We start from the raw sequence: 22,434 nt of genomic DNA on the forward strand, positions 1-22,434 counted from the left end.
CATCAGGTTGAGGTTTTCCCCTGTTCCGAGGTCTCCTTGACGAGGAGCTTTTCCCTTTGGATGGTCTGTATCCAGAAGACTGGTCGTAAGATTTCCCATTTGGCCTGGTCGAGTACCCATCGTAACCTTGTGCAGGTGGCGCTCCATATCCCTGAGTTTGGTCACTATAAACTATGTTCTGCCCAGGGCTCGGTGGAATACCCGACAGCCCGAAGCTCGTGGAACCAGTCGGGGCACTAAACGTATAAGAGTCATCATATGCCGAACCATCTTGGACACCCGGCGTATCAAGATTGTACGATGTATCTGAGATGGTCACATTGGACATCGAGCTCGCGAGATTATCAACACCATCACCGCGAGGAGCTTGCTGCTCACTGCCTGGCGGGTAGCTGTAGTCATATTCCCAATCACCTGCACCATGTCAATATGACGTTCGCATCGTCCGAAAAGAATATTTGGGGAAGATATCGGTACCTCTGTGGTTCCGTCTGGCCCTAAAATATCGGTTGTTCTGCTCATCATGTTCCCACTTGGACCATGCCCCTTGGTTTCGTCGACTGGAACTCATGGTGCATGCATTTTTGGAAAACGTAACAAAATATTGGTGAACTCAACAATCCCGATAGACGGGATGGTGTTATGAGGGAGCGTATTCGTGGGTAAGATGAAAACCAGAGCAAAAAACGATATACCAAACGGCCAACGGCAAGAGATCCAGAACCTCCTCTACCACGCAGCGGAGTTGCTATTCCAAGATGATGTCCTGCCTTTATACTGAGATTCTCTTTGCCACAATGCAGAGCCGCAAGTGTAGCTAGAGGCCTAGGAGTGGGGGAGTGGAATGTCTAGTTGTCGAGTGGTGCTCTGGGCCTCTTCGTAGATTAAATGCAATTGTAATTGGCGGAGGTGAGAGCTCGTGACACACGGCCCGGGATCCCATTCGCGGCGTAGGCCGACCCTATTGTCGCCGGATGAATGACCTCTTGAAAGAGGGAAGGATAAGTGTGGGTCGTTGGAGGAACAGAAGAGGCCAAAGAAAGTTGCAGCAAGAGGAGAGGCGGTGACCAGTGGTCGACACGACGACGGAGCCCAAAGGCTGGAGTCGAGAACAGCCGCAAGACTGGGGAAACAACGAGCTCAAAGCTGAGGAGTCAAGACGGCGGGCTGCTGCAGTGTCTCGACGCGAGGTGGCTGCGTGTGGGTGTTCTTATCAGGCCGTGAATGACCAATGTCGACGAATCCCGAGCCACCTTGAGCGGAGCTTGATGTGGTTCTTGGACCAGTCGCGAAGACCTGTTGGAGATGTTGCCCAATGATCACGATATTCTCCTGATGAGAACGAGGGAGTTGAAAACAAAAAGGATGAATACATTAGGCAGCTACACATGAGCTGGGAGACGGCAAGTGGGTTTTTTCTATACCGCGCTTTTGGCGCGATGCTCTCATAAGTTGCCTCTTTTCATTTTCCATCTGCTCCTTCCACAGCTGAATTTCCATTTCCCAGTTTGGGATTCTCTGCATACGCAGTCATGCCGGCGGATTTGGTGAAGGAGGGGTCGAGAGTGCTAGCGCCAGTGCTCCACCGCAGGGTCGAGATGCCCCGCTGTGGAAAATGTATGTATGCGTGATCCGGGGTACAGGAAATGGAATTTCCAAAACCTCTCTTCAAGAGAATATAAGAACTCTGCCGTGACATGTCGCACGTCTCAGAATATTAGATCAGACGGGTTATCCAAGGGCAGGTCTTCATGTTAAATAGACTCGCCAGGGTGTTCCTCCTCAACATCGTTAGGCTGTCAGAAACCCCCATGAAGTGCGGCCAGGACCGTCCCGTTGATTCCAAGCTTCCCCATTCGAGATGAGTTGGACCCACAAGGCTGGGAACAACTGAGAAGATGGGTTGAAGGCCCTTTCCTTATTTCTAACCGCCTTTTCGAACCCAACCAAACTGCATACCCTTCGTGCCTTCCAAGGTTGACCGATACAGTTGGAAGGAAGATGTTTCATTCCGCTTGAACCAACCACGAAGGCTGCCTCCATTGCATGCCCAATAGTAGAGCAGGCATTCACTTGGACACTGGGGGGCTGGCATGTTAGGAAGCTGCGGAACTTGGAAGGCATGACTGCCCGGCACAGATTGGGGCACTGGGCAGTAGGTTCTCGCACAAACGAAGAAGCCCTGTTTTACCAGCCGCCGCAACAATACCTAATTCTATCAGCAAACGCGTTCCATCTCACCCACGGAATCCCTTTGGGCATTTCCCCACTCATCTCCTGCCTTGGCTTACCTTTGATGGCACTTCGTCTTCTGTCTGTTCCTTGTGTATACGGCATCATTCAAACAAGCCCTCTGCTCTTTCCTGGAGAATCGGGCTAAATCTATCGCACCATCTGTCTGTCCGCCTTCGCGTAGCATCATCCGATGGCCCCAAGCCATTGGAGATGCTGTTCGAGACCGACGTGCTGTCTTCATCGCCATGACTTCGACCACATTACCACCAACCAACCCCAACACGCAAAACAATTTTCCACTGAGAACTGGCTCCTTAAACGCTCAAACCACCACACTACCTTTGACCCGCAAACCTACACCACTCTCGTCGCCAGCTACGCCTCGCTTCAACCATGCTGTGTCGCCGGCATTCAAACGGTCTGTTGAGAGGCCAGCTGCCCTCAATGCCTTGCCCACGACGAATGGGTCACCGCCTAACCTACGCAATGCTTCTGTTCACACACCTCCTGACGATGATTCGGCCTCTTGGACTGGAGATAGTACAGCAAGCAGTGGTGATGACGATTTGTCCCCACCCCCTCCTCCACCCCCTCCTCCACCACCCCCTCCACGAGCTTTAAAGCCCGAGATTGTCCATCCAGTTCCACCAACCAACCTGCTGCCCGTTGGCCAAATTTGGGCAGCACAGGCTGCGCCTGCCATAGCACCGGCTGTTCATGCTCCAATCCGACCACATCCTCTTGACATCGACGGTTCGGAGTCGGAATTTAGCGATTCGGACGAGGCATCCACAAGTCGATATCATGATCGGCTGCGCCGGGATCTGGGGGCTGCGGTCGAGGGCAAGCAACGCGACCTCCGCCAGCTAAGATCGCAGATTTCTACCAAGCTTGACGAAATGCTTGACGCCATACGCAGGTTGACGACCTTGGAAAATGAGGCCATGAAGCTTTTGAAGCCGGACCAAGGGGGTGTTCAAAAGTTTCGTCAACTACAAAAAACCCAGATGGAACTCCTCTCGACATTCAAAGCAATGAGGAGTGATTTCGAAGAAGATGAGTCTCAGTTGCAGAGCTTGGAGAGTGATTTGGTCAGGGCTGCACGACCAGCTCCATTCTCAGCCAGGCCTAATGCTGTAGGCCTGCCGGGGATGGATTCAGTCATGCAACAGTCCGTTATTGAAGCGAAAGAGGGGGTGCCAGAGATCTTGTTGGGCATTTCGGGAGAACGCTACGACGATATACACCCTCGGTATCAAGATCTTTTGGACAAAGTTGGAGATCGCGAACTTGCCCGAGAACATTGTGAGGAAATCAGGTACCGCCGCGAGGATATCATCTACGAACTTGAGATCAAACTTCACCGGAAGAGGATGCAAGAGAACCCGGGCAACTCGATCAGCGAGGAGGAGCTAGCGGAAATGAAGACATCGCTCGAAAGCATCCCGACAAATCCTGGAGAATTTCAGGCTCGATTTGGACTCCCCGCTAATGAAGAGGATCTCAACTTTCTCGAGGACTACGACCGCCAACTGCAACGAGCGCAAAGGAGGTTTGACAGGGCAGAACAGGAAGTTCACCGGCTGCGAGAATGGTGCATCAGCAATAAGGCGATGCGTCAAAATGCCTCTTATAACGAGTTACTAACAATCTACCTGGGGACCGACCAGCCACCGCTTCCCCCGGATGACGGGAATATGCCCATTGAATTCGTCCCGCGAACCGGTCACAGCAAGCTTGCCCATGATCGGTTTCCTATTCTCATGTCGAATCCATCGCATGTCCTGGACGAATTATCGGAACAAGCGGCTCTGAACAAGGCGATGGCACTTCCAGCAGACTCCCCGGAGAGTGCTCAGCGGAGGGCTGAGTGCATGAAGGAGTTAGGAATCACCAAGCTGCTTCAGAACGCCAAGAATATCCCTGACCTGATCAATCGATGGCTACTTCACCGCCTCCGCACATGTCCTATGGAAATAGAGCTCATGCTTACTGTATTTGAGACGAGCTGCAAGGTTGTCAACTTGCGGAGATGGCAGGAGGAGGTGCTGTTTTACTGGCCAAGAGACGAGGCAGCCAAGAAGTCGCCGCTGGAATTTGAAGGACCTCGAACACCGGTGGATGAGATATATCTTGGAGAGCAGGACTTTTCACGAATCAACTCTGACATTCACAAGAGTCAGCAGGCGGACGAGGGGGGTCAACACAGCTCAAGGAGATCGAGTGGAAGTGAGAGTGATGGATGAGTCTGTCCTAATGAGTCCTTGTCGGGTTTTTTCACGTTGATATTGGGTATAATCACACCACAACGCATGTTGTTGGTCAACATGTTGAAACTGCAATGATTTTGTAGTGTGATCACGGCTTGGTTGGATGGTTGGGGGGGCTACGTTTGTGACTTTTGACCAAAGGGATTACTTGGTACATGTTTTTGGTGTATTGGCTTGGATTTGTTCTATACCCCTCGGTTTATTCGCAAACGATATGAATGTATGATGATTCTGCTTTCTGTTGTCGGGGCCTTCATCTTCGACAGCTGTGTTGCACAACCTATGTCGTAGACCGGCAGGCCGTTGTACAGAAACGATATCTGGGGCACGCGCACAGTTACCCTTCCTGCAATGTAACCAAACTTCGCTGCCGTAGGTGGTCAACAAGGCAGCAAGGTCAGACCTGCAGAGAACGACACTAATGTATGCAGATAGCATTCGATGCCACTCATCGCTCTGCCGGGACAGACCACTGCTTCAGATCTCGAGGTGGGATGTAGCTCGAAGCTCGGCACGGCAGCCCTATCAAGCAACTCTGACCCCCCGAGATTTGTCAATCATTCGACTGAGTGGCACCTAAATGCTATCGGAAGCTGCCCCGAAAGAAGCTGGTCAGAAAATGAAGTCCTTCGGGGCAACGACATCCCACACGGTCTTGGCTTACAGCCTTACTTGTCGAATCCAAGGCACGGTAATCCATGGGTACCTAGGAGTCGAGCGGGAGGGAATCACACACCCAACAACAAAGACCAATAATTTTCAAATCTCATAGCCTTGCCTATTTCATCCCACACTTTTGGCACACCATCTTTCAAGAGTGGTATGCGACTAACCTTTTCCCACACCATTTCTGCTTTACTATCTCGAGACAGGTATGACTCAATAGCGAGATCTCACTCTCCTATCATATAGGCCAGTGATATTGCTCCTCACACACCGCAAGTTGGTCGAGCGGTGGGGGAGTAAGGCTGCGGTCCGACGTTGGTTCGAATCCTAAAGGATTTTTGCCCGCAAGTAGGAAAGCGGAGCCCGCTTGCCCCGTACGAGATAAATTGAGGAGTGGTAGGTGCATGACGATGGCAGTGGTGGTGGTGGTTGTCTCACAGTCCACGGGACGAATGTGGTGTGGGTGGTGTCGGATTGCTTTGCCCCGCGAGAGCTATCAAAGCTCATCCGAGCTTGAGTATCACAGCCTGCTGACGTACCAGGCCAGTTAATAGGCCCTGTATAACCTCGACATCGGCGCGAACGTTACCGAGCCTCGCAGGTGAAGATCATAGCCAGGCATACAAGCTTCAAGCCCCCAAATGCACGGGACTAACAGACCAGACTCTCTGCCATAGTCATGTAACCAGAGCCTTAGAGCCTTGGATAATCCTCATCACTTGGACAGTATTCTCAGTCGTGTGGGATCATCAACCACCTCCAAGTCAACCCCTCGCCAGCTCAGCCGGGCAACACGCCCACAACCCGTATCCAGCATCTTTCTTTTTTCAGCCACGATATAATTTACCCCTGAATGACGCCCAGATCGCCAATTCAGGACATCCACTCACAAGCCCACCGAAGGTCAGTACAAAAACGGGGATATGAGTTATCATGTACTTGTATCCCTGTTTTCCCATGCTTCCCGTCCCAAGCTGTCGGATCACTCGGCTGGGGCCGCCTCACTTTCTTTCTTTGACTTTTTGCAGGTGGGCCAAAATATGCAAGTGAGATCTCTAAGTCTTGACAGCAGTTTTGGCTCCGGCTCCGGGTTGGCTATGGAAAGTAAACCTGCGGTGTGGTCAGACAAACAATACACCTAGTATACTCCTCTTCGATCGGTATCACGTACTTTTCTACTGAGGTTGGATTCTGGTGTCATATTCCTTCATGTTCACGTTATACAATCTCATTGAGTGTATTTCAAGAATTGGCAGACTGTCTATTTTACAATTACCCCTTTTGGTCGGGTACACTCCGTATTTGAGCATGACTTTCCAAACGGGCAACATGAGAAGTGCAGGTCGGGGGCTCAACAACATGCCACAAATGCAAGATGAGGCTCATAAACGAACTACAAGGGAAAAGTGCAGTTCGAGGCTCTAATGTGAGCAGGAGAAAACTTTATCTTGATGTCTTTAGGGTTTGGTTTCTGTAAGGGAGAAGTGCATATTTTCCGGATAGGCGGGCTGTTCTACAGTCAACTGCCGCGGTGAAAAAGATTTATTCGAGGAAATGTACCGTTCAAGGTAGACTTTGATATATTCATCAAAAATGTACTCAGTTCAAACAGAATAGGTATGTAAACATTGGGAATTGACGTTGATGCCAAATGTTACAGTAGGCTATTTCCACTCTGATGTTCTTTCCAACCACCAACCGGAACCTGGGTTATATGACACGACAAAAGATATATACTCGCAGAGACTAGCTCGAGACATTTCAACTACGCCTTTCAAGTTTAGAGACCCCACAAGGAGGAGACTGTGAAGTACTGGATCTTGCTGGGTGGTCCTCTTTGGCCGGCGGTAGCTGCGTCGTCATCTTGGTGATGTGCCAAGGACAATATAGGAGATTTGACGTTTCAAGAACGGTATCACGAGAATCAAAAGTATCTATGCACACTCTAACTACACATGAACATACTCATCGCGGGATTGACTACCTACGCGGCTTGCGTTATGGGATGATAAAAAAAAGACCTAGTGTAAAGTTGAGATCAAGACACATGAGATGAATTCCCTAGAGAACTACCATGCATGCAGACATACATATGTACACCAACAGGTCAAGGACTAAACCATCAATCTATGCTGTAAATTCACATCAGGTATCTCTCTATCTCCTTCATGCTCTGCGATGTCATCAGATCAGACCCCCGACTGTACATCTCGCATACCCCCCATCCACAGCCTCTTCCCGCGGCCAACACAAAACAGATGCATATCTGCACCTCGCAGTTACTGACGCTTGTAGCCCATCCCCAAACACATCGCCAGAACTGGATAGAGTGACCGTGTCGATATATGAGACATTGGGTATTACCAGCGAGTGTGGACTGACGCTTGATGTCGCTTTCCCCCCACTCCGTCGTTTATTTTACGCAAACATGCTGTCAAAAAACCAAAATACCTATAAACGCCATGCGCCGCCCCAGACACACGAAAGCCAACCATCCAGGTGAACACCGAGCAATGTCAGAACGCCCTGAACAGAGCAGTAAATGATCCCACGATCCAACTTTTTACGCTTATTCCTGGTACTCCTTTTGGAGGTAGACGCACGATACCATGGCGTGATCACGCTCATAGGGTTCTGAGTATGATAGTTAGCATTTGGATCATTGTATTTCAAGACAAATCATCTGTCGTGGGACTTACCAAGAGTAAGTTGCTCCTTGGGAACAAACTTGTCCTCACGGAGCTTCTGGACTTCGCTGGCAAACACTTGCTCAGGGGGCGCTGTGCTGTCAATGCAGGACGCCTTGATGGAGATGAGAAGACCACCACCCTGCTTCAGGAACAACTTGGCGTTGATACCGACAATTCTGGCCTGATCGGGCTGGGCAACATCGGCGAAGATGACATCGACCATCGGCAAAAGCATGCGGTAGGCCATGGGCTTCCGGGCGTCCTCAACGATGGGAATGACGTTTGTGCGGCGGGTCTAGTGAAGAGTCAGTATTTCACGATTTTGCAATCGAATGACGGGCTTCAACGTACAGCCATGTTGATAAGATCTCTGCCAGAGCGGTGAGAGAACTCAACTGCGTAGACGGAACCGGTAGGGCCGACGATATCGGCAACGTGGGAAACGGAGGTACCGGACGCAGCACCGAGGTAGAGGACCTTGGAACCGGGCTTCATGTAGATGGTCTCGAGACCACCGAGGATACCGGCAGCCAACTTGGAACGGAAAGGATTCCAGATCTGAAGTCCATGTTGTTAGCGCATGTTCATGGAAAACGCTGATAGCCAAGACTAGCACTCTGCGACTGAAAAACTTACGCGGTACTCGGTCTTGGTGGCGTTGCCCTCGTCGTTCTTGCCAGTCTCAACAGAGATTCTCTTCTCGCCGTAGACAGACTCGCCAGGTACAAGGTTGGCAGTGGCGAGCAAATCCTCCTTTCCACCGCGGGCAACGAAGACGCCCTTGTGACGATGGGGCTCGACGATGACCTTCTTGCCGCCAGCAGCACCACCGGCACCACCACCGCGACCACCACCGCGGCCACTGTTGAATTGGTTAGCATCTGCCATAGTGGCTCGTAGATCGACATTCAACGTACCCACGACCACCACGGGCAGGACCGCCACGGCCACCGCCGCGAGGACCACCGCGGGCACCACCACGGGCACCACCACGACCGCCGAAACCGGCTATGTATTCAGTCAGCAAATGTCATCGGAAATGTTGAGGCGAGAGAAGACAGCAAAGTAGCAGGCCGGAGGAGAGGCGCAGGAGATCGCAAACTTTGGAGGGAAGCGAAGATCGAAAACTTCATTCGCAATCCTCGGCGCGCAGAATCTGAGCACTCGCATCGTCCGAAAGCAAAGCCATCGCAATCCAATGCCGTCAATTGATACCAGAAAAGAGAATCTAGGACTTACCACCACCGCGGCCACCACCGCGTCCACCACGGTCACCACCACGGAAGTTGCCTCCCCCGCGACCACCGCCTCTTCCACCGCGCTCAAAGCCCATTATGACGGTTGGTTGTGTCTGTAAATCGGATATAAGATCGTCGTGGGTATGTCTGTCGACGCCGAATCAGATGTGTTGCGCAAAGAGTTGTTGAGGACACAATGGGTTGATTTGCGCGGCTCTGTCGAGATGCTCAAAGAGCTTGTTGGAGCTGGATGCAAAATTTCCTAACACCCCAGAAAAAATGAGTGGAGCACCGATCAACTTTTTGTCGCCTCGGTGGTGGATTCTTCCGACATTCTGAGTGGCTGGGCATCTTGCTGTGAATCTGGTAAAGGTCCGTGCAGTATTGTTATCGTCTTATCGGCTTGGTGGGGCTGCAATTGGGAAAGTTTTCTGCACTTGCCCGCCGCCAAGATTTTCTTCTGCCTCAGGCCAACACCGCTCCCGCACAAGCCAATCGAACACCACCCACCGAGCCCTAATCGCGAAATTGAATTTGGCTCCAAAATTTGGTAACCGTCATTCCTTGAACATCACCAAATTCGGCCGATCTCGCCTCTAATCGACAAGCAGTCAAGATGGTGAGTAGCCCTTGCGAAATCAATTCCCGAAGTCATTTTCGAGCGCCGTTCGAAGCCCCCGTCGAAATTTTGCTGCTGGACCTTTGCGGGATTCCGTCCGGGATGGAGGATGGAGCTATTGCGGAAACCGACGAGGGGGAGGGAAATGTTGAAGCAATCGCCAGGAACCATGCTGACCATGGTTTTATCACGACATTAGGTTCGGTACGCTGCGACTGAGATTTCCCCGGTGAAGTCCGCCCGCTCCCGCGGCTCTTACCTCCGTGTTTCTTTCAAGAACACCCGCGAGACTGCCCAGGCCATCAACGGCTGGAAGCTCCAGCGCGCCCAGACCTTCCTCCAGAATGTCATTGACAAGAAGGAGGCCGTCCCTATGAGACGCTACTGCGGCTCCATCGGCCGTACTGCTCAAGGTACGAATAATCATCGATTTCCCGACGTAAACACATCGGAAGCTTTGGACATGGAGATTTGGGATTGGGATGGGATTGGATACCGGAACGATTACAAGCTCCACGACTACAAGACTGGTGAAGGATGGATATGGCTATGAGAATGTTGGGCTGACTGTGATGGAAATGTAGGCAAGCAGTTCGGTGTCACCCGTGCCCGCTGGCCCGCCAAGTCCGCCGAGTTCCTCCTCGGTCTCCTTAAGAACGCCGAGTCCAACGCCGACTCCAAGGGTCTTGACACTGGCAACCTCGTTGTCAAGCACATCCAGGTCAACCAGGCCCCCAAGCAGCGCCGCCGCACATACCGCGCCCACGGTCGCGTACGTATCTTCGAATCCGAGAACATCTCCAGCGGGGAGTGAGAGGGGAGGGACACACAGGCTAACATATGGCAGATCAACCCCTACATGTCCAACCCCTGCCACATCGAGCTTATCCTCACCGAGGCTGAGGAGACCGTCGCCAAGTCCGAGGCCGTTGTCCGTGAGGAGCACCTCAACAGCAGACAGCGTGGCGTTCGCGTCCGCCAGGCCCTCACCGCCGCCTAAACGGTTGGTCGTGTGGTGATGTTCGGGACGTCGGGGTATCTTTTGACTGGGGCTTGATTTTTCCGGAAACGGTGTACTGCGAGCATGGCATTCTTTCGGGTCAGGGCTACGATTCCAGAGGAAAAAGGAGTCGGTCACGAATACTCAATAAAAACAATTGAGAAACCATGAACGCGGGAAACGGGGTTATAAAAGGCGCAAACCGAATTTTATTTGCTTGACTCGACTCTCGGCCGAGGCTGCCTTGCCCGTTTGATAGCTGAAGATACCCAGCGTCTCAGTCATCTTGCGTCTCTCATCCGTGTGAAGCGACTATGCATGCCGTGGTGCTGTGGAGGGCAGTTTGGGGCTGTAGTGATACCATAGGGTGATTCCTAACCATTGAGCTTGTCGAACATATCTGGGTCTTGTTGCATATTGATGATTATGGTCTTGTGACACCGGTGCTTGCTACGATGATATCATAAATGATTCTCCAACATAACACACTCAATGCCGTCCACATTCGCATGCTTATGCCTACATGGACACATGCAGCTCATACCGCTCACTAGAACAGATTCCGCTCCCAGGTACGCTCTATCCCTCCATCTCAACATCCTCCCCACCCCCACCTCTCCCCTTCCGTCTCTCCTCTATCCTCTTGACCATCTTCTGCTTCCCTTGCCCAACCCAACTCTTGTACCCATCCTCCCCTCCCTCCTTCAGCCTATACTCCACTACCCCCTTCAGCACCTCCCCGGCAAACCCAACAAAGTTGTGCTTCCTCAACGCGTTCTCAAACTGCCAATCCCTCCTCTTTTGCTCCTCCCGCTCCAACAACTCCACATCGCCCAACTCCCTCGCCCTGATCCTCAAGTCTCTCGTCATGGCCAAGAGGTTAAACCTAATCTCTGCGTCGCCATATCTCGCAATCCGGCGCTGAATCACCTCCATGACCTTTTCAGGGAAGCTCTCCTGCGTGCAAGGCCCATGGGAGATGGGAGCAGGCTGGAGGCCGTCCAGTTCGTAAAGGGTCCCGTTAAAGGGCGTGTAAGCGATAAAATGAAACGCATCTTCCGTCTCGTCGTTTGGGTTGCGGGTTGTCTCATCCACAAAGGGAGACGATTTGGCAAAAGAGTTGTGCGTGTCTCTTATGACATCTGAATTGGAAAGCGCCTCGCCGCGGAACTCGGGGGGGAGGTCGATGGTGAAGTCGCGGAAGTCTTTGAGGACGGGGCCGATGTCGATTTTTGTTTCTTCGTCGTCGGAGCCGGAGGTTTTGTTGAGGAGGACGGAGAGGAGGGCTTGGGTCCCGCAGGCGTTGGGGATTGTCTGGGCGGCGAAGAAGAGCTTGTTTTCGGCGATGGAGTGGTCGAATGTTCCGTCGAGGGGCTTGTCGCCGGTGGCGCGGTAAGGGGCGTCGGTTGGGTATTTGAAGAGGAAGATGACGCCGTAGACGGGGTGGAGCTCGGCCAGGGAGGAGGGGTCGAGGGTGAGGAGTTCTTCGAATTGGACGTTGCGGACGCCGAGGTTGGTTAGGAGGTAGGTGAAGACGCCGGCGTCGGATTCGACTGGGGAGGGTTAGTATGGGGTGTTTGGTCGGGGATGGGGAGGGGGAGGGAGACATACTGGTATTCCAGCTTCCACTCATTTTGCTGGTTGGGGTTGACAGGTTACTCGGTCGAGGAGATGTCTGTCTCGAGGGTGGGATATTGTTTCGTTGGGCGGGTGACCCAAAAATTAGTATCTGATCGAACAGGGAAAGCCGTTGAGCCCGACGGGTCGATTGCGTGGCTCAGGGAGCTGTATGTAAACCGAGCTACAGGCCTCAAGAATGTTTTTCGGCACTTGGGATTTTCTTGCAATGATGCGGTTCATCAACAGCTGGAACGTTGCAGGTCCGATAAGATAAGATGATGGATGATGCAAGCTTGGGAGCCTGGGCTGTCCAGCTTTCTTGGCGACGACAGCTGCGTGCCGGCTGATAGGTTTGCATCTTTTCCCAAATAATGTCACCAGAGCAACGATGCAGCCCCTGAAAGCCCCTAAAGATGATGAACTATCTCGGTGCCTTTTATCCAACAGACCGTTTTCAAAAACATAGATACAAGAAAAAAATAAAATGACGAGAAAAGAAAAAAACAGGACACAGACATATATAAACACCGGAAATCTAAGTCCGACTCGCTGCCTGTACCTTCGACCCAGTATCCTCAAACGTGAAAGACAAAATGCAAGCAAAACAGCAGCCAATCCAACCAGATTCCCGAACCAGAATCGAATCTAATTCCTCTACCATCTACCACAGATTTGATCCCCCATCCACCATCTCACGGCCTTGGGTAATAAACCAACTCCTCCTCCAGCCCCCTTTACAACCCCGTCGCAGCAGCAGCAGTACTCTTATCCTCCACCGCCGCCGTCGAGTTATTCGGACTCACCCGATGCCTCGAGCTCCCACCGCTCCCATCATTCGACCCCAGCTGAAAAGTCGAGTTCCTACCTCGGCGCTTGGTCCTAAGCCAAAAGATGGCCTCGCCGATTTTGCGAAAAAGCCAGGGGCGCTCGCCGGGGGGTCGCCAGGTCCAGTATTCTTTCATGTCGTAGTTTTCGGGCATGATGGTGCCCCGGGATAGTTTGATGATGGCCCAGATGCAGAGGTTTATGCCCGCGTAGGAGAAGATGCCGCTGGGGGGGGGGGGGGGGGTTACCTGGGGGTGGACGGGAAAGCGAGGAGGGGGGGAAGGGGCTTACGCAAAAAGGCCGTAGTACACTGTAGGTAAAGGGGATAAAGGCCAGGGTGATGAATGAAGGGACTGCGTCACCGATGTACGCCCAGTTGATTTTGGTCACTTGTCGGATCATTAGGCAGCCGACCTGTCAGTCGTGTTAGCTTGGTTAGCCTAGAAGAGAGGAAGTTCGCTTACCAGCATCAGAGTACATCCAGTAGCCCAAGGCGGAATTGAAGCAAATATAGGGGCAAAGAAAATACACAGGAAGAAACAAAATCCAGCAGTGACAGCCGTCAGCCCAGTCCGACCACCCTCAGCAATACCAGCACCGCTCTCAATGAAAGCCGTAACTGGTGAGCATCCGAGGAGCGCCCCGAGCGAGATACAAATCGAGTCTATGCAGAATGCAGTGGTTGAGCGGGGAAAGTCCTTATCTTTACCTGTTGTCCGTCTGCAAAACCGAGCCATGGAATAGAGTGTTGCTGTGCAGTCGATGATATCCACATAGAGGAGGGTGATCAAAGCGACAAGCACTTTGGTGTCGAATTTTTCACCCAAGTCCCATTGGATCTGGCCGAGGGTGTGTTTGATGGGGTGGAAAGCGACAATTTGGCGGAAGTATGTGAAGCGACGGTTGCCATCGTCCGTATCGGGGAAGTACGTGACGGCTGTGTTGCGTCTGGAGAAGGTTAGCATCCGAGTAGATAATGACAAAGAATTCCTAGGGTTTCTTACGGCCAAGACAGGATTGAAACCAAAGCAATGCCAATGACGATTGAAGCTCGAACCTTGAAAGCCATCAGGAACACCACGAACAGACCACCGAGACAAATACCAATCCACATCTGTGAAGTACTAAGTTAGCGTGCAAGTAACTCGGGATTTGGTTTGGGGATTTACCTTTGGGTTGGTCATGACCTCTCCAGTACACTCGCCATATTGATCCAAGGAACTAGCTGGACAACCGCCAATAGCCAAGGGTGTACTGATAGCTCCCGTGATGATGCCAATTCCAGAGGAATATGACATACCGATGAGTGTGAGAAACAGACCGATGCCAACACCACTGGCCGTTTTGATGGTACCGGGAATAATCTTGACCAGCCAGTGTCGCATACCAGTGAGGGCTAGAAACATGAAAATCCATCCTTCAATGAAGACAGCGGTGAGAGCAGTCTTATAGGGAATCGAGCCGGTCCCCTTTGCGCCAACGACTTGGTAAGTGAAGTAGGCATTCAAGCCCATGCCAGGACTGTGGAAGTGTCAGGACAATACGCTTCAACATCGAATAAGGAGCATCTTACCCAAGACAGACAGGGAGGTTGGTGAAAAGACCAAACAGAATGCTGGAGAAAGCGGCCACCGCAGCTGTGGCAGTGATAAGATCCAGCTTGACCTCTGATTTCTTGTCAGTATGTGTGACACATGAAGTATATGCTTTCATGGATTTTCAACTGACCTTCGTAGCAAGCTGTCCACTCCTTGTTGTTTACACAGTTGCCCGCGTTGTCGAGTGGTTTTTTGCATTCGCAATCGAACCCCGTGTCTGCGAGAATGGAGGCCTGTGAGGGTGTCAGAATACCAAGTGTAAGGAATATGCCGCAACGACACCTTACGTTGACGGCAATGATGTAGGACATGGTGGCAAATGTAGTGAGGCCAGCCCGCAACTCTGTAGAGAAGTTGGCATCGGGAATACTCTTAGGCTGTGGTAGAAGCATGTCAGCCGCCAGTGTTCTGTTTCTCTTACTTGGAGCCATACTCACTCCGCTCCCCTTGAGGTTGAACACCCGGCCAACGACCGAGTTGTTCATTCGCTCATCAACCCTCCCAACGCGGTCCTTGAAGGAGTCAAGTGCCCGTGCCTTCCAGCTTCTGTGCCTTGTGGGCAGACTCCCATCAGCATGGTCATCAGCCTCAGGCGCCGAACAGCTCCCGACAGGTCCCATCTCAATCCCAGCGCTGCGAATGTCAGTATGAAAATTCATTGAGTCATGAGTGACAAACGGAAGCAGAAACGGGCAAGGCAATCCGAGGGGAAGCGAGAGAAGGAAATGACTGAATCAATCAACCCCGCCGCCCAGGGGTCGTTGTGTGTGTACTCCGCAGCCCAGACAGCCCCTTGTTAAGAGCGCGCGTGTGGGCAAAGAGAGCCTTGTTTCTCGGAAACAATCGAGCTCGGGGCATACAAGGATAGTGGAGGGGTACTCAGAGATCCCCAGAAGAATGAGGCACGACGGTGAAGCAATGCCCGGTTCCACGGCATTCCAACTTAAATGGCCGTCCAGAGCACCAGACGCCCTGTCTGACCGGCCCTGTCCGGGGTGAACCAGAAGACCTGGGACAAGTGCCGCAGCTGACCGACCCGGAGGCACGGCAGGGTGACAGCGGCAGCAAAGGGAATTCGACTGTTCAAGGAGATTGACAGGGCGGAGACAAACTCACGGCTTTTTCTTCGGACCCAGCTCAGGGCTCTCCCACGAGAAGTGGTCAAAGTGGTCCATGATGTCACGGCGGGGGGTCGAACCATTCGAAGTGGGTGATAATTTTTGAGGCGGTGGAATCTGCGAGTCTCTCTTGAGAACGGCGTAGCAGAGAGGAGGGAGAGCTGGGTTTGTTGACAAACCTGTACAAGTCGCTCTGATGGTCAGGGCGGGCTTGGATTGTGAGAGCAAGGTCAAGAATGGCCAAGGGTCCACAAGGTGTTGAGAATGTGTCCAAAGCACCAAGAGCAAGCAATGTGGGGATGGGGAAAGCAGTACTCCGGAGGAGCAAGTCAAGAGAGCGGGCCTGGTCTTGGTACAGTCACTCGACGGGGTGCTACCTCTTATTGGGGTGGCCTACGCATACTGGCCAGACCCTGACTGAGCAAGAGACAGAAAAGATAATCCAACTTATGATGTAGATATGCTGCCACTTAGGTAGACGGTCGCCCCGGAAAAATTACCAACTTCAACATTTTGATTTGTGGATCACTGAAAGACCGTATCTATAAATTCTACATATCAGCACCCAATCGGACTAAGAAACTCAACAGCCGGTAAGGAGGCGGTATGGAAGTGGCAACCACTCAGTTAAATACAAAGGGTCCTCGACAAGTTCCGAGCTGGAGCATCAACGAGTGAGAGCCTCTCCCCTGTTCCTTTTTGACAGAGCCTTGATATTCCAGCCAGTCATGTAGGTGTAAGTGATGGAATACTGACAGAAAGGATGAAGAGGCGTGTAACATGAAGAGCACGCTGCCGCAGTGCCAGGCCAGGATCGGCAAAAGAAGCAGGCCGGAGATCACAAATTCTGACACGACATGAGAATACAGCCGTATTTCCGTGCTCACGAACCACGACTTGCTGTGCGTCAGTCAAGCCCCTTATACGGCAGGTGTCTTGTTCCTGGCGCCCCCCCCCCTTGGAGCCGCAGCAGAAACTTTCTGCATAAGCGCATGGCCGAATCTTGTTTACTCGCGTTGAAGCTGCTTGGTTCGCTGCTGCTGTGTCTGCTAAACGGCCCTTTTGGGGCGAGTCCATGCGGTTTCTAATGCACCAGAATGTTTGTCTGGTATTCTAAGGACCAACCGTTTTGCCCCCCCCCCTTTTTTTTTTTCCCCTTCTGTGCTGTATGACAACCATAGCCGAGCAGTTCAAGACATCAACACCGAGTGCTGCCAGAAGGCACACGGCTACGGGCCGCAGGGAATCAGCGGAAGATTTGTCAATCACCGTGAGGCAAGACACTATGCCATCTTTGGTAGATAAGGGCGCGGTTGAATGTCCCAGCTGCTGGCGAATCTTTTGGCAATCAATCTGATCATTCCAAGTTGACCAATGCGGCGTTTAAACACGGTCTATGTCACCGTGGCTGAACTGGTGGTGCCTCCAAGTACGAATAGTTCTGGAACAGTTCAGCTGACCATGTTATACAAATATTTTTCGACGAATCTGAGAATTATAAGCATATGAATTTCTGGAAACCGGGCTTTACCCTTTAAGCTGTCGACGGCAAAGCGTATGCATGTTGAAGCCTGGGTGGTGTGGTATAGTGTGGTGTGTTCTGAAAGTGCTGATGCGAACCCGCCTTTTGACCCCAAGAGGACAAAACGATACGGGCGTTGGTGAATGAAATTGGAAAGAGAAGCTCCAAGATCCACTGAGGCTCCATCTCCTGTCGGCAGTTGAGGAAAGATTTGATCGGTTCCCCGGATGCCACCCGATAGGGACATGGGTCAGCTCGATGGTTGGTGGATCTCCAGATCAACGGCGATCTTGGGCTTGGCATCCAACATGTGGGTCAGGGACCTCGAGCACATTTCTTCTTTCAACGTCTGTCAACGGCCCTCCTCATGGAAGCTCTATCTCGAACATGGCTGGATCAATATGTCAATATGCGGCCAGGGCTTGTAGCCATTTGCAGAACTTGCTTTTTCATTACACCCATCGCGTGCCAGCATATCCGACGAGCGGGTGAGGCGGACTGCATGGGATAAGCAGGGGCGAACTGGGCAAACTTCATCTGTTTATTCCTTCATTCACCTGCCCGCCCGTCGCATTTACACCAGGAGCAGCCAAGCTCCCGTCCGTGTGGGACATCACACCTATGGCATCTGGCGTCCTCTGTGAGATCTGAGACGTGGGTGAAGTTCCATCGAGGAAGGACGCGAGGAAGGACGCGAACACCCCAAGCGTGGTTGGGAGAGCCTGATATCGGCCGTCTAGAGCAATCAATATTAGTAGTGAGGCGAGTGATGATGCTATCTCATCTTTCTTACCCTACCTACCTTCCACGGCAGCGCGGCGGGATTAAGTGGGATTTTACTGCACGTCACTTACCTACCCTTTCCAATGCACCTCCGGACGGCTGACAGTGGTAGTACCACGTCTCTTGTGACCCCTATCAACTCATTGTTGTCCAACTTGGGCCGAGTCGAAGAGCGTCAAATAGCGGCCTTTTGTCGTCGATAAGGAAAAAGTATGCTCTTGATGACGCCGCAGGGCTGTTGGCGTGGTCTTCGAGATCAGACGAGGGGCGGGCCGTGATGGGTGGAGGTTCACAAAAATGCGAGATGGTCTGACTTGATGAGGTAGATGGCGTTTGGCCGTTGAAGTTCCTTTGGCTGCAGAAGAAATCAGCCCCAGACGACGCCATGTATCTGGAATGGCGATTTGTTTGGCGGACACACCTTTGCAGGACAGGGAAGGGGTTGACTTTGCGAACGCCGAGCTGCAGTCTAACGGCCGAGACTTCTCGTGAGGTTCTCAGGGAGCACAGATTTCGGTGCCCGCCAGTGGACCCCTTCATCCCACCGCTTGAAGTCGAAGCTACTGTACCTCAGCTGTCAATTTGACGACGAGCAGCTTCCTGATAGGCCTGCCTGCTCCTGTCATCATCTAACCTTGCCCTGGAAGAACGCCGCTTCTTCTTCCCCCATTCGCGGTTCGAAGTTGCCTTTCCGGCCCCAAGAAAGGCACCTGGCACACAGCACGACTTCAACTTCCCTCGTTGCATGCACGAGTGCCCAATCACGTACCGAGCGCAACCTGACAGTGTCTCACTCGATTCCCTGCATTGCAGGGGGATCATACTCCCATCTCAGCGTGTCCAGAGGCCAACAGCTACCACAACTTCACCAGCTCCTGTGTGGCAAGACATAATAATAATACACAAAAAATCAATCGCCAATCCTGGTCAACCTATTTATCGTCTTACCCCTCTTGTGAGGGGTTGGTTACGTCGGGTCTTTCATCCCCCTCGAGGCCAACTTGAGCCGATTCACCAAAAAAAAAAAGGGTCAGGGTTGGCTAGAGGGTTGATCTCGGCACTTGCACTCCACCTCAGCCAATCTAACCCCAGAGGACCTAATCACAGTAATTCAGTAGCTTGTCGTTGCTCTTTCTCGCACTCGCTCTCTCTTTTCGGTGGGCTGGGCAATTGAGCATTAGTCTCGGCAAACAACCAGTTTCAACTCGGCATCGCATACGCATTGGCTCTTCCGGCATCCTGTAAACAGCCTCGTTTTCCTTCTGCTTTCGCCATCAGTGGCAGGTTCGCTATGTGGGACGTCGACTGGTCCGACGTTTCTATCGAAAAGGTTGGGGAGAGACGAGCGCGCAAGGGAATCGAAAGAAACTCAAAGAGGGAGGATGTTCAGAGCGTACATGGGTCAACAGGCAGCCGCCCCTCCTCGACTGAAGAGCGACCAGCCATGAGCCTCTTTGAATCCATGGGCTTGAAGCGCAACAGCATGTCAATGAAGAACAAGAGGAAGGACACATTGCAGCCAGAAACGACAAAGGACGATGGCAAATCAAGACGGACATCTCTGCTGGCTGCTGCGGTTTCGGCCCTGGGCAATACAAACCGGTCGTCGACTGTGTCTGACAAGTCTCTCAGACTGCAGACCACGCTCACAGAAAAGGACATTGTAGAAGACACCACCACGGTAACAAGTGGGAGCTGGGGGGCGCCAACGGATAGATCATCCAAAGGTATGGTTTCTGGGAAACCCACACCATTCCAATTGCCAACACCGGCAGTGCTAATGTGTCCCCCAGAGTCAATGCTCTCCAAGTCCACTGCCCTAACAACGCCGTCTCTGGACTTTCAGGGGGAAGGAACGATGGGAGATGTGCTTGCATCAGAGGCACAAAAGCCCGTGCGCCCAATGAGCGACTCGATGAAGAAAAGCACAACCACCGACCACAACAGAGCTGTTGGTCCCGTGAGAGTCGCGAGCCTAGGAAACCAACCGACTATTCTCATAAATAACACAATACCGCAAACTCCGGCAACGCAGAATTCACGCTCAATATCCTCTCTATCAACAGAACTTGAGAAGTCAGTATCAGACTTCATTGACAATTGGTATGAAGTTATTCACGCGTCAGACAGACCGATTCCCGTCACCATGCCGGAGCCCAAACAGCCCAACGAGCAGCACCCTCAGTCACAAGGTGCTGTCAAGCTACCTCTGATGGCCCCTTTGCCTCGAGGCCCCTTGCCAGAGGTCCCGAACCGACCTCCGACTCAACCTACGCCTCGTCCATCCAGAGCAAGAATGCTCAGCACTCTCCCACCCTCATATCAGCCCAAGGGTTACTACAATCCAGATCGGTGGAAGCCCCCTGATCAGTGGAAACCCAAGCGGGGCAGTGTCGAAGAAGCTCCTATTCCTGCCACGGAGGCGTCTCCAGTTGCCCAAGAAGTTCCTTTGGTCGTGCCAAAAAAGCGAGTCCGGCTACCAAAAGACACCGAGGCTGCTTACGCGGCGACTTTGAGAGTTCAGGCTCTGCAGATGGAGTTGAAGAGAATGGCCCAGGCAACTCCTGAGGTAGCCCTCGCACGTCTCAAGGAGAACTGGGGTACTGTTACAGATCCCATAGTCTACCAGCAGCTTGAGCAGGAAAAGAAGCGATGGATGCTGGCCTCCCTGTACGGGATGGAACAGCAGATCAGGGGCGGTGACAATACAGCTGTCACTGTGGCCGGAGCGCAGCCATTTGTCCAAGGTCCAGATGTCTTGTCACTGTTCGATTCTGACTGTACGAACCATCTGCTCTCTTCAATAGCTTGAAATCCCCGCTAACTCGTCGTCTACAGCTACGACATCCTATCTCGCAGTCCTCCACCCGGAGACGAGTATCAAGCACATGAACTCAACTCCCATTCCTCATCTTCAGTACCCGAATGTCCAGTCCTTTCCCTGGCCTGTCTCACCTTCACTTGCCCTGGAAGCGAACAAATTCACCTCGGTGCATTGTTTGTCCATGCCCTCTTTGCTGGCAAGCCAAGAGATTCCCCAGCTTCTCCAGAAGATCTACCACTGTCTCGCCCCTCAAGGAGTGTTGCATCTTGTGGTGATAGATCCATCACCAGTAGCCCACTCTCTAGGACCACACATGAGAGAATGGCTGGAAGAACACCTGACTACCAGCCTCGAGGCCGAATTTCGATGCATCACCCCCAGCAGAGTGTTTCCGAGATGGCTGGAGGCAGCCAAGCTCGACGGCTTGAACAGTTTCACCACCAAGAACAAGTTCCAAGCCATCCCGCCTTCCCAGTCGCGCCACGACAATGGCAAGGGCAAGGCCAGAGCAATGGATCCTCACGACCAGGAGGCCATGATTATGGGAGACCTCCGGAGCGTGGTTGGCAGGATGCTGTGGCAGGACATGTGGTCCAAGAATGTGCGCGCAAAGGCCTGGTGGTGGGAGATTACGGAATGCGTCGAGGAGTGCATTCAGCTTGGTACCTACTGGGAGTACTCCATCATCCAGGCAACCAAGAATGGTGAAGACTGTAGCGGCAACTCTCACCGCAGTTCGTACTAACCTGCTGGACCCAACGATACTGGGCGCTCTTTCTGACGATCACTTGCCAATGGAACCAGCTGTATCGAAACTCGACAACATTCTTGCTATTTGTTCCTTTTCGGCCTCCACAGCATCAATTATTGCCCCTGGAATTACAGGACAGAGCGACCGGTCTCCTTGTGCATCGAAACGGCTTTGCCATCGAGTTATTGTAACAACAGTTGGCTTTTTTACCGACCAAGGGCTCCCTCCATTCAGGCATGAATTTTTCTTTCTCTGGTACCGCGCCTGTTCTGACTTTGGACAAGTTGTGCAACATTCTCATGAACGGGGCCAACAATAATCTCAAAAACTGGAAGCTGGGCAAACGAAATGGGGGGCTAGCCTTTTTATTCAGCCTGTATATTTGTGATAGAGATTTCCAAATCGGGCTTTTCTTTCACCGGGTAAGAGAGGAAGTTTCTCTTGAAGTCAGGGGGCAAGGTTGGAAACCAGGCTGGTTTGGTCAGTGGCGTTTGTTTTTCTTTTCTGTTCCCCCCCCCCCCCCCCCACCCCTTCACAAAGCTCGAGGATCTTACTTAGCTTTGGGGGTCTTTTTTTTCATGTAGTGTATGTAGCTTCCGACAAGGAAACGAACTTTTGTATGATCTGGGTTTGAGTCTCTTTGGCTGATGTTTTGTCATGGGGATGGGGAAGGTT

General features: G+C 52.2%; 6 protein-coding genes across 6 annotated transcripts; 3 read left to right on the forward strand and 3 right to left on the reverse strand.

Moving 5' to 3' along the window:
- Window positions 1–2,480: 2,480 nt before the first annotated feature.
- PODANS_2_12090 (uncharacterized protein) lies at window positions 2,481–4,481 on the forward strand (the record flags this gene model as incomplete). The annotated part of the gene is made up of 1 exon (XM_001911990.1): window positions 2,481–4,481. One exon carries the CDS (start codon window positions 2,481–2,483, stop codon window positions 4,479–4,481), a length of 2,001 nt encoding a protein of 666 aa, XP_001912025.1.
- A 3,259-nt stretch (window positions 4,482–7,740) lies between these two features.
- On the reverse strand, window positions 7,741–9,194 carry PODANS_2_12100 (uncharacterized protein; the record flags this gene model as incomplete). The annotated part of the gene is made up of 6 exons (XM_001911991.1): window positions 7,741–7,805; window positions 7,871–8,156; window positions 8,213–8,419; window positions 8,498–8,723; window positions 8,779–8,869; window positions 9,101–9,194. 6 exons carry the CDS (start codon window positions 9,192–9,194, stop codon window positions 7,741–7,743), a joined length of 969 nt encoding a protein of 322 aa, XP_001912026.1.
- A 521-nt stretch (window positions 9,195–9,715) lies between these two features.
- PODANS_2_12110 (uncharacterized protein) lies at window positions 9,716–10,718 on the forward strand (the record flags this gene model as incomplete). Its single annotated transcript, XM_001911992.1, has 4 exons — window positions 9,716–9,718; window positions 9,918–10,131; window positions 10,303–10,490; window positions 10,566–10,718. The coding sequence occupies 4 exons, from the start codon at window positions 9,716–9,718 to the stop codon at window positions 10,716–10,718; spliced, it is 558 nt and encodes a 185-aa protein (XP_001912027.1).
- Window positions 10,719–11,297: 579 nt separating this feature from the next.
- On the reverse strand, window positions 11,298–12,351 carry PODANS_2_12120 (uncharacterized protein; the record flags this gene model as incomplete). Its single annotated transcript, XM_001911993.1, has 2 exons — window positions 11,298–12,271; window positions 12,330–12,351. The coding sequence occupies 2 exons, from the start codon at window positions 12,349–12,351 to the stop codon at window positions 11,298–11,300; spliced, it is 996 nt and encodes a 331-aa protein (XP_001912028.1).
- An 866-nt stretch (window positions 12,352–13,217) lies between these two features.
- PODANS_2_12130 (uncharacterized protein) lies at window positions 13,218–15,420 on the reverse strand (the record flags this gene model as incomplete). The annotated part of the gene is made up of 5 exons (XM_001911994.1): window positions 13,218–13,577; window positions 13,628–14,287; window positions 14,351–14,684; window positions 14,737–14,837; window positions 14,926–15,420. 5 exons carry the CDS (start codon window positions 15,418–15,420, stop codon window positions 13,218–13,220), a joined length of 1,950 nt encoding a protein of 649 aa, XP_001912029.1.
- A 4,055-nt stretch (window positions 15,421–19,475) lies between these two features.
- On the forward strand, window positions 19,476–21,753 carry PODANS_2_12140 (uncharacterized protein; the record flags this gene model as incomplete). Its single annotated transcript, XM_001911995.1, has 2 exons — window positions 19,476–20,964; window positions 21,023–21,753. The coding sequence occupies 2 exons, from the start codon at window positions 19,476–19,478 to the stop codon at window positions 21,751–21,753; spliced, it is 2,220 nt and encodes a 739-aa protein (XP_001912030.1).
- Window positions 21,754–22,434: the final 681 nt, after the last annotated feature.

This window comes from Podospora anserina, chromosome 2 (assembly GCF_000226545.1).
Source record: "Podospora anserina S mat+ genomic DNA chromosome 2, supercontig 2".
In the NCBI taxonomy this organism is placed as follows: domain Eukaryota; kingdom Fungi; phylum Ascomycota; class Sordariomycetes; order Sordariales; family Podosporaceae; genus Podospora; species Podospora anserina.